The sequence below is a fragment of the Leptopilina heterotoma genome, unplaced genomic scaffold, assembly GCF_015476425.1.
Source record: "Leptopilina heterotoma isolate Lh14 unplaced genomic scaffold, ASM1547642v1 Lhet_43, whole genome shotgun sequence".
Classification (NCBI taxonomy): Eukaryota; Metazoa; Arthropoda; class Insecta; order Hymenoptera; family Figitidae; genus Leptopilina; species Leptopilina heterotoma.
The window spans coordinates 1,064,924-1,076,838 of NW_025111081.1; the positions used below are offsets into that span (position 1 = coordinate 1,064,924).

An 11,915-nucleotide genomic window follows, 5' to 3' on the forward strand; every position below is an offset into this window, starting at 1 on the left:
TTATATTTATTATTATTATTATCATTAATTTACATTAATCCATTGAAAATAAATAAAATAGTCGAAAATTGCAGAGAATAAATTTCCACCTCGAGTTTCCAATCTAGGTCCTGTCGGTAAAGTAGATTAAAAGGCGCGAAAACTCAAATTTAGATTTTAATTAAAAATACTTTTTAAACTTTTTTTCATGCTTTCTACTTTGTATTCGTGATTTTCAAACTAAAAATTAAATTCAAATTCAAATTCAAATTCTCCCTTTTACCCCCCAAAAAATAAAATACAGTTTTTATTTTGTACATATTTTTTATTACACTGTATATGAATCAATGTAAGTGTTTTTTTTTTATTTTTATTTTGGAGTTTATGCGACAATCTTTGCATTTAAGATAAAAATTGTCCTTTTTCTTTTCGCAGTAAAAATATAAATAAACAAAAAACTATTTCACTAAATGTGTTATTTACTATAATAAAAAAAAATCTCTGGCCGTCGTTGTCCAATTATTCATCAAAGAAGACATAATATATATATTTTTTTTTCTTTTTGTATTCGAAATAAAGATTTATCTTCTTCGATGAATTTATGGATAAAAACCGTCATCATAAATTAATTATTGTTTATCGTTAAAAAATATTTGCAATTATATGCAAAAGTAAAAAAAAGGAAAGAAAAACTTTCTATTGGTTTTTTCATAATTTGTTAATCATCACTGGTACAATTACAGTACAATTATAGTAAAAAAATCAAAATGTATTTTTTTCCCAAAAAAAGAAAAATTAAAATAAAATCAATTTCGAAATCAAAAAAAAATATATTCAAAAATCAAGATCCGTTTGTTTTCAAATATAAAGGAAACGGACGGAAAAATAGATTTTATTCCCTAATTACGACGGCCGTAGATAATTTTTTTTTTTTTAAATTGTACATCGTACTTTCGAACTATCCTGTCACGCTTTTCATCCCCCCCTCCACAATTTATGTAAGATCTAACAAGATAAAAAAAAATTACAAGTTGTACAAAAAACAACACGTCTTCAAAAAAAAAAAAAAAAAAAAACATACAATGTCTGTCAAAAAGAACGAGAGAATAAAAAAAAACGACTCGATAAAAAATATATACTTATGCGTTTCTTAAGATTTGTTGTTCGCTTCTCGGACTTATTGGCGTTAATTGGCATTTGGGCTATTTTTTGTAATAAGAAGAGATAAATAATAATAATAATTTGAGAAGAAACAAGAATCTCAAAGAAAAATTGAGAGAAAAAAATCATTATAAAGAAACTAAAATTTAATCAATTAGGCACTAATCTCAAAGCATTTCGAAGTCACCGCCTGTATTGGATTTATCACTCTCGGAACCTTCTTCACTATTTTCTTGGCTCGCTTGCAATTCAATTCCCTGAGTGCCCTCGTCCATATTTGCCTCTTGTTGCGTTAATTCCACTTCCTTTGGAGAATCGGAAGATTCTGATTTTTCATCTCTGTGGAAAAAAAAATTAAAAGGAAAATAATTATCCAACTGAAATTTCTAGTTTTTAATATTCTTAGTTGGCAAAATTTACTAGTAACAAAGTTTTGATTTTGTATTTTTGACATCGAAATCGTTTCCGATGTATTTTTTATCTAAATACGATTCCGCCTCTTAAGATTCACTAGCATGGCAGGATTTTCAGAAAAGTGAGGATAAATAACGAAAAAACACGTTTTTAGGTCTAAATCCCCAATTTTCTGAAAATCCTGATGAGCTAAGCAATTTTGGAACCTGGGATCATGTTCAGAGGACAAAAATACGTTGAAAACCAATCCCATGTCGAAAATAAGAAAAAAAAGATTCTTATAGGGTTTTTACCCCCACCTTTTTCAAAATTCCCTACTATTTTGGTCCTGCGCCTATGAGTCATAAAGCGGACGTTTTAAGCTTTAATTTAAAATCTTGTGGGAGTCTTTAACTCTTCAGGATTTTGAGAAAAATGGGAGTAAATTTTTAAAAACCTTTTTTGGGAGTCTTTACCCTCACTTTTTTCAAAATTATCTACTTTTTCAGTCTTTTACTTATGGTTAATAAAGCGGACGTTTTAAGGTTTAATTTTAAACCTTCTTGAGGTATATAATACGTCAGGATTTTAAGAAAAGTGAGGATAAATAACGAAAAAACACTTTTTTAGGTCTAAATCCCAAATTTTCTCAAAATTCTGACGTGCTAGGAAACTTTTGAACCCGGAATCGTGTTTAGAGAACAAAAATACGTTGAAAACCAATCCCATATCGAAAATAAGAAAACAAAAATTTTTATACCGTTTTTACCCCCACTTTTTTCAAAATTCCCTATTTTTTGGTCTTGCGCCTATGGATCATAAAGCGGACATTTTAAGCTTTAATTTGTAACCTTGTTTGAGTCTTTAACTCTTCAGGATCTTGAGAAAAGCGGGGATAAATTTAAAAAAATGAATTTTTGGAATCTATACCCTCACTTTTTTCAAAATTACCTATTTTTTGGTCTTGCGCCTATGGATCATAAAGCGGACATTTTATGCTTTAATTTGTAACCTTGCTTGAGTCTTTAACTCTTCAGGATTTTGAGAAAAGTTGGTTAAATTTTTAAATACCTATTTTCGGAGACTTTATCCCCACTTTTTTCAAAATTCCTTACATTTTTTGGTCCTGCACGTATGGTTCATAAAACGGTCGTTGAAAGCATTAATTTTAAACGTCGTGGAAGTTTATAATACGTCAGGATTTTAAGAAAGTTGAGAATAAATACCAAAAAAACACGTTTTTAGGACTAAATTCCCAATTTTATCAAAATCCTGAAGTGCTAGGCAACTTTCGAACCCAGGATCGTGTTCAGAGGACAAAAATACATTGAAAACCAATCCCATATCGAAAATAAGAAAAAAAAATTTTATAGGGTTTTTACCCCCACTTTTTTCAAAATTTTGTAATTTTTTTGTCCTGCGCTTATCGGTTATAAAGCAGACATTGTAAGTTTTAATTTGAAACCAAGAGGGAGTTTTTAACACATCAAGATTTTGAGAAAAGTGGGGATAAATTTTTAAAAAACCTATTTTGGGAGACTTTACCCCCACTTTTTTCAAAATTCCTTACGTTTTTTGTTCTGCATTTATGGTTCATAAAGCGAACGTTTAAAGCTTTAATTTTAAACGTCGTGGAAGTTTATAACACTTCATGATTTTAAGAAAAGTGAGGATAAATACCAAAAAAACACGTTTCTAATTCTAAATTCACAATTTTATCAGAAACGTGACGTGCTAGGCAACTTTCAAACCCAGGATCGTGTTCAGAGGACAAAAATACGTTGATAACAAATCCCATGTCGAAAATATGAAAATAAAATTTTATATGGTTTTTACCCCCTCTTTTTTTCAAAATTCTGTATTTTTTGTCTTGCGCTTATGAGTCATGAAGCGGACGTTTTAAGCTTTAATTCTAAATCTCGTGGAAGTTTATAACACATCAATATTTAGAGAAAAGTGGGGGTAAATTTTTAAAAACCTATTTTGGGGAGTCTACTCCCATTTTTCTCAAAATCCTGACGTGTTATGTAATTTTGGAACCTGGGATCGTCATTAGAGGATAAAAATACATAGAAAACCACTACCATATCGAAAATAACGAAACAAATTTTTTTAGAGTTTTTACCCCCTCTTTTCTCAAAATTCACTATTTTTTTTGGTCTTGCGCATAATATGGATCTTAAACTGTATGTTTTAAGCTTAAATTTACGATCTCATTGTACTCTTTAGTTCGTTAGTTTTTATTTCGAAAACCAAACAATTTTGAATTTTTTGTTTGAAAATCCTAAAGTCAAAATCAAATAATTTAAAAAAATTTTTGTATTTTTTCCGACAAATCTCTATTTTTTGCACATACTTAAGTTGAAATTTGTCGACAATTTTCTGTTTAATAAGAATAATAATAAAACTTACGCTTGCGTTAAAGGAGCATCCTCACTATCAGAATCCTTGTCTTTCTTCTTTTTTTTCTTTTTATAAGATTTCTTGTCTGACCCCGCGGGACCGCAGTATTCATACTAAAAAATATTTATTTTATTTTCTTACAAATTCGCATTCGAATTATAATAATAAATAGAAAAAAAATTAATAATACTAATTATTATTATTATTATTATTATTATTATTAAGAAATGAAAATAGAACATTTTAATGAAAAAGAAAGTAAAAAAGTACCTGATACAATGGCCAGAACGAGGCAAAGAAGCCAACGTCCTCAACGAGATTTGGCAACAGCCAAAGATGATGCCTGCCAAATGTAATTACCCAAAGAAGACAAAAGACCAGAATACGTAGCACCATTAGTGCCAAAATAAATACCAAAAATCCAGCAGCCGCTATACTCAAGTACCAAACACCATGGCGCACTGTCAATGGCCACAGTGGAAATAGACAAACGCCAATTGCACCAAGTACCAATAGTGTACCAAAGAACCAATAATAAACTGGTATTGGCTCATAAATCCAAACATAGGCGTCACAACAGTCAGCAAAATACTGATTCATGTGCATTTCCAAACGAACCTTTAAAAAATTGTCTTGTTAATAATAACGAAAACATTAATATTATGTTAACATAATTATAATTTTCCACGTCTACCAAATCACCAAGTCCTGAAATTTCAACGCTATTCTATATCCTGGATTTTAAAAATCTGACTTCAAATTCGAATTCTACGTCCTTAAAAACCTCAAAGTAACAAGTTTCATTAAAATCTGAGGTTTTCTTTTAAATGAACGCCATATTGGATCCACCATTTTTAAAATTGTAAATCTGACCTAAGATTCGAGTGTCGAAGATTTTTTTTTAATCAAGGATAACAAATAGACAAAAACTTTTATATTTGGAAGTAATTTAGTTTTTGGAAAAAGTAGGTATTGAGTTACATTTATAGACTTCGAACTCAAATTAATTTTAAAAAAGTGGCTTTCAAACTAAAAAAAATAGTATAAAAGTAGCTATCGAAAAATTAAACTTGACAAAGACAATAACTTAATTCCTAAAAAGTATTTTATTATTTATGAAAATAATTGAATTCTTGTGAACGATTGTATTAGAATTTTTTAAAATAATTGAATTTACAAGAAGAAATTTATTACTTTCAAAAATAATTGAATTTTGCAAAGAATTTTATTAAAATGCCTCAAAACAATTGAAATCTCGAGAATAATTTTGTTATTCATCTTTAATAATTGAATTCTTTCGAAGAATTATTTATGTAAATAATTGAATTCTTAGGAAGAATTTTATCAAAATCTGAGAGAATAATTGAATTATTTAAAAAAAATTAAATTAAAATTTTATTTAAAATAATTGATTTTTTTGAACAATTTTATTAAAAATATTTGAAAATAATTGAATTCCTGTGAAAAATTCTAATATTTTTGTAAATAATAATTCTTCCAAAGAATTTAAAAAAACACTTTTTTAAATAATTGATTTTTTCAAGGAATTGAAATGAAATTTTTAAGAATAATTACATTTTTTAAGCAATTCCCGTAAAATTTTATTAAAAATAATTGAAATCCTGCGATGAATTTTATTATTTATGAAAATAATTGAATAGTTGCAAAGGATTCTATTACAATTTTCAAAAATAATTGAATTTATGTGAAGAATATTTTATTATTTATGAAAATAATTCAATTATTGCGAACATTCTTATTAAAATGTTTAAAAAGAATTGAATTTCAGTGAAATTTTTTTTAACTTTTGAAAATAATTGAGTTCTTTATTAGAATGTTATAAACAGTGTTTTAAATAATTATGTTTTTCAAAGTATAATAAATATTATAAAAATTTTATTTTAAATAATTGAATTCTTGTGCACAATTTTATTTGTGAAAATAATTGAATTTTTCGATTAATTAATTTAAAATAATATTAAAAATAATTGAAATTCTTCGATGAGTTTTATTATTTATAAAAATAATTGAATTCTTGCTTAAAATTTTATCAAAAATTTTTTAAAGAATTGAATTTTGATGAAAAATGTTATTATTAGTGAAAGTAATTGAATTATTGTGAAGAATTGAATAAAAATTTTGTTAAATAATTGATTTTTTCGAGTTTTTTTTTAAAATTCTATTCTAAATTAATGAAATACCTGTGGAAATTTTATTATTTATGTAAATAATTGAATTTTAGATGAATTTCATCAATTTTTTTTAAATAATTGAATTCTTTTGCGAAATTTTGCGAAAATACTAGATATTGAAAATAATTGAATTTGGAATATTTTTTGAAAATAATTTAATCGTTTTAAAGAATTTGATTATAATTTTTGAAAATAGTTTTTTGGTTCTTAGTATTAGCGAATTTAAAGTAGTGTAAATTAAAAAAAAAACAGAAATAGTAGCTTTTAGTGGCTAAAATCTAAAAAGTACCAAAATAGTAGCATAACGTAAAAAAAGTAGTAAATAGTAGGTTTTAGTAGATTAGTGCGAAGTCTGCTCATAATATTCGGTCAGACAATAAAATTGTAAAAATAAAATTCTCATCGTTTAGAACAAAATGTTTCTTTGGTGGTTTTTAAGGGCGAAAGGGTTTTAGCTGATAAATAAAATATTTTTCATCTAAAATTGTAATAATAACATTCTCATCGTTTAGAACAGAATGTTTCTTTGGTGTTTAGGAGATTCTCGTCATAATATTCGGTTAGACAATAAAATTATAATAATAAAATTCTCATCGTTTAGAACAAAATGTTTCTTTGGTGGTTTTTAAACTCGAAAAAGTTTTGCCTGTTTTGTCAAGTATGTAAATCATGATTTCAGCTGAAAAGAAAATATTTTTTAGGCCACAAAACCTAAGATGTAACCGCTTTGCACCTGCTTCTCTGTATATGTTTTTTTTTAAATTTCATATACCTTCGGTTTCTTTTTCTTCTCCTCGGGCTTTTCATCAACATCCTTAGTTTCGTCCTTATCAGTTTCCTTCGTTTTCTCCTTCTCTGAATCTTTTTCCTTCTCCTTTTCTTTATCCTTCTCCTTCTCTTTTTCCTTCTCCTTCTCCTTCTCTTTCTCCTTCTCCTTTTCCTTCTCTTTATCGGACACTTTTTTCTCCTCCTTTATTTCTTTCGATTTTTTCTTAATGCCACGAATTTTACATAATTCATCCTCAGTGATGACAACTTTTTTCGCACGATGGAAAAATTTATGTCGCAACATTAAATCGAGAAAATCAACGACTTGCTGACGATTTTCAAATAATGTTTTACTCCATGGTGAATTGTCGAGTAATGCATCAACGGCGCGTGCACCAGTGAAATATTCGACGATATGATCTCTGTCGAATTTTGTTTTTTTCGATGGTACATTGTTGCGTATCCATTTTGCCACTGCGTATTCTTCCTTCGATGCTTTTTCCGGTACGGTTGACTCTGGATTAGTTCCATCCTGTGTGGAGAAACAAAAATTTTCTTTACCGTTATAATAACACATATTGTCGAGTTTAACTTTTTGTTTTTCACTCTTTTCACAGTTTCTAAAGATTTTAAAAGAACAACTAAAATATGTATAATATTTTAAATATTTTCAAAATTTTAATTTAAATAAACAGAATTATTTATTTTTCTAGTAATAATATCTTAATAATTCATTTTTAATTTAATATTTTTAAAAAATTTAAAATTATTTATTTTTTAAATAAATATTTTTTATAATTTAGATTCTTTAAATGTATTTATTAAAAATTTATATTTCTATTATTTTTTTATTATAAATATTAACAATACTTGTAAATAATAACAACATTTAAATTAATCAAATTTTGAATATTTAATTTTAAGAACAAAATTTACAAAATTTTGATTTTATAATAATTTTTAAACATTTATACTGATTTAAATAATTGTTACTTATAAACAAAAATAACAATTTTTATTAATTACACAATATCTTAATTCTTTGTAAAATAATAATATATAACAATATCAAATATTCAAATAAAGTAACAATAAACGGTTTAAAAATTAAAAATTACATTTTAAGGTCAAATAGAATTTTTTTTATTCTCAATTCAAAATAAAATATTAATTTTTAACTTAAAATTAAAAATCAATTTTGAAATTAAAACAAAATATTAAACTTCTAAATTAAAAATCAATTTTAAAATATAAATAAACAATTAAAGTAAGAAAGTTAAATAATAAATTAAATAATTAAATTAAGAAACTAATTTTTAAATTAGAATAAAAAAATTAAGTTTTAAAAGTAAAATAAAAAAATTTTATTTTTAAATTACAGTAAAGAATTTTTATACGTAAGTTAAAAATCAATAAAATTAAAAAATTTAAACAAAACATTGATCGTGAAATGAAAATAAAAAATAGATTTTGCAAGTCAAACAAATAATAATTTTCAAATTAAATTAAAATGAAAAATTTTATTTTAAAATTAAAATACAAAATTTTTTCATGTAAGTTGAAAATTAATTTTTAAAAGTTAAACAAAAACTTTATATCTTTAAATAAAAAATTTTATTTTAGAATTAAAAGATACAAAACTTTTATTTTATTTTATTTTTTTTACAAAAATTTTATCTTTAAATTTAATTAGAAATTGATTTTTAAATTAAATAAATTTTTATTTCTAAATTAAAATAGAAAAAAATTTCTAATTAAAAATTTCTTCTAATTTTATTAAAATTATATTTTAAAAAATATATCAAATAATTTAAAAATTTGAAGAAATAAAATAAAATTTTTAAGGGCATTTGAAACTTGATGACGTCACACATGCTTTGCACAAACTGAAACGTCATCAAGGTTCAAAATTAAAAATTGAAAAGATACCACAAAATTTAAACAAAAATTTATCTTTAAATAAAAATGAAAACTTGATTTTTAAATTAAAACAAAAAATTAATTTTCAAATTAAAATAAAAACTTAATTCTTAAATGAAAAATTTTATTTTCAAATTAAAATACAAAATTTTTAACTGTAAGTTGAAAATCAATTTTTAAAGTTAAGCAAAAACTTTATCTTTATATTAAAATAGGTAGAAATTGATTTTTAAATTAAAGCAAATTTATTTCTAAATTAAAATTGAATAAAATTTCTAATTAAAAATTTCTTATTTTATTAAAATTATATTTTTAAAAATTGTATCAAATAATTTAAAAATTTGAAGCAATAAAATAAATATTTCGAAAAATAAAAATAAATTAAGAAATATTGAATAATAAAATAAAATTTACTGTAATAATTAAATTCTCATCGTTTAGAACAAAATGTTTCTTTGGCGTTATTAAGAGATTCTCCTCATAATATTTGGTTAGATAATAAAATTCTCATCGTTTAGAACAAAATGTTTCTTTGGTGTTTAAGAGATTTGCCTCATAATATTTGGTTAGATAATAAAATTGTAATAATAAAATTCTCATCGTTTAGAACAAAATGTTTCTTCGTTGTTTAAGAGATCCTCTTCATTATATTTGGTTAGACAAAAATATTTCTACAATGTTTATAAGATCTTCCCTTAATATTTTACATTCTCTCACTCATGGCTAAAAATTTTAAATAATAATTAAAAAATAAAAATAATAAATTATTAAAAAATAAAATAATTAAAAAGAATGTAATTGTTGGTAAATTATTCGCAATTAATTTCTAAATCCAGAAAACTTAATTTCAAATCACATAATTATCACTGAACTTGTAGGTAATAATGAATTAGACATAAAAAATTAATTTCATTTTAATAACGTAAAGGAAAAAAAAGGAAAAATTATTAGTTCAACCTTGATAATCGTCACGTTCCTCAACCAATAAAAAAAGCCAGATAAATAAAAAATTGCACTTTGTAATTAAATTTTAAAAACAAAGTAACTAACCTTCTTTTAACGAAACGTTTTCACGTCATTTTTATACAAAAAAAAAGATAAAATTCATATCACTATTGTAAAAGTACTTTTATTGCCCCGAAAAGAAATAACAATTCTCCGAATTTTCAAATAATTTCCTAGAATTAATATTCAGTTTACAATAAAATATCTTAAAATTCATAATTTTTTATTTATTTTTCACACTGTCGATAGAATATGTATGAACAGGTGTCATTTTTTTCTCTCTCAATTTTCATATGTAAAGGAGCACAAAAAAATACGACAATCGTTCCGAATAAAGAAAAATTACAAAATCACTCCAAAAAAGAATTGACACAAAAAACTTGGAAAATTTTTTTATAATTTAATATTTTTTAAATAACAATAAAAGGAATAAAAAATTTAAGTAATTGTTTTGTCTACGTCATCATAAAATTCCCAAAACCAGGACGGCAGAGTGAGAGAGAGAAAGAAAAGAGAAAGATCTGTCATTTTTTGATCAAGATGACAACAGTGTTTTTGTTAATGTTTGATAATAATAGAATTGAAATAAATTGTGAAATAAAAATATTAATTGAAATTTATAAATTTCCATTAATAATTAATTGTTGAGGGGAATACATTTTTTTTTAAATTCCATATGTCTCTGATACTCACGTCTTTGCGCTTTCTGTTTTTCCTGCGTTCCACCATGTTGAAAATTTAACTAAAAATTTCACGCATGCGCTTTTCAGTTTTTTATTTGGAAAAATGTAGTTGAAGCAAGTTCCGTTAGGTGGATAAATAAATAACTGTTTTGGTCAGGGTGGGGAAATTAAAGTGTCGAATGCGGTGGTGGAGTAGAAGAACTTGCGAAATGCGATACATTATCGTTTGTCCTTCTTGCTCTAAAGGCGAAAATAAAGGTTTCATCCACAATCGGATAAGTTGCAAAAATTATAAGATTTTTAAAAAAATTTTTTATTTTATACATTTAATTATTTATAAATAAAAAATATAAGGTTTTTTTCAATTTTTTTTTAATTACTTTTTTTATTTTATTTATTTAATTATTTATTTATTAGTAAAAAATATAAGGTTTTTTTCAATTTTTTTAAAATTATTTTTTTGCGTTGCGTCTCGCGTTATCTTTACCATGTAGATGCAGCATAAAGGTACCGTCCCATGATGGCGTGAAAGCGTCGGCGTAAAGCGTAAACCATGTGAGAGAGTGAGAACGTGATATCTGTTCATCTCTTTCTATCGCACGATTTCTGCTTTACGCCGACGCTTTACGCCGTCATGGGACGGTACCTTAAGGCTGGAGTCCCATGGCAGCGTTTTGCGTTGCGTTGTAATGAGAGAGAATGCAGCAAACGTATATTTGCGTCTTTTTCTCTCCCATTACGACGCAACGCAAAATGCTGTCATGAGACTCCACCCTAAGGCCGTAGTCCCATGGCAGCGTTTTGCGTTGCGTTGTAATGAGAGAGAATGCAGCAAACGTATATTTGCGTCTTTTCCTCTCCCATTACTACGCAACGCAAAACGCTGTCATAGGACTCCACCCTAATGCTGCCTCTACAATACGGAAAAAAGTTGAGAAACGCGCGACGCAAACGCGAAACGCGAGAAAAATACATGGCAATTTCTCGCGTTTCGCGTCTTACTTTCTAATTGTAGATACAGCTTAAGGGTGGAGTCCCATGACAGCGTTTTGCGTTGCGTCGTAATGGGAGAGAAAAAGACGCAAATATACGTTTGCTGCATTCTCTCTTATTACAACGCAACGCAAAACGCCGCCATGGGACTGCGGCCTAAGCGCGTAAAAAGAGAGCCTATTATGAACGTAACCTGCAGCTTGGTTCATAAATTCAGCATTCCAAAATGTTGAAATAAGAGGGATTGTGTTTGCTGACCGATGTGTAGAAATACCCTAATACCGTTTGTTTAAGGCCAACGCAGAATAGATCTGTAACCGGAACCGCAATCGTAAGCGTAACCGTAAGAATGAGTTAAAGAAGGATAGGTATATTGTTTATCCTTCTCTAACTCATTCTTACGCTCACGGTTACGATT

At 26.0% G+C, this 11,915-nt stretch overlaps 1 protein-coding gene across 1 annotated transcript; it reads right to left on the reverse strand.

Moving 5' to 3' along the window:
• Nucleotides 1-283: 283 nt before the first annotated feature.
• LOC122506734 (translocation protein SEC62) lies at nucleotides 284-10,620 on the reverse strand. The gene is made up of 5 exons (XM_043619053.1): nucleotides 10,515-10,620; nucleotides 6,901-7,428; nucleotides 4,207-4,554; nucleotides 3,946-4,049; nucleotides 284-1,479 (listed from the first exon to the last, which is right to left on the reverse strand). Exons 1-5 carry the CDS (start codon nucleotides 10,548-10,550, stop codon nucleotides 1,308-1,310), a joined length of 1,188 nt encoding a protein of 395 aa, XP_043474988.1. The 5' UTR covers nucleotides 10,551-10,620; the 3' UTR covers nucleotides 284-1,307.
• Between the last annotated feature and the right edge of the window lie 1,295 nt (nucleotides 10,621-11,915).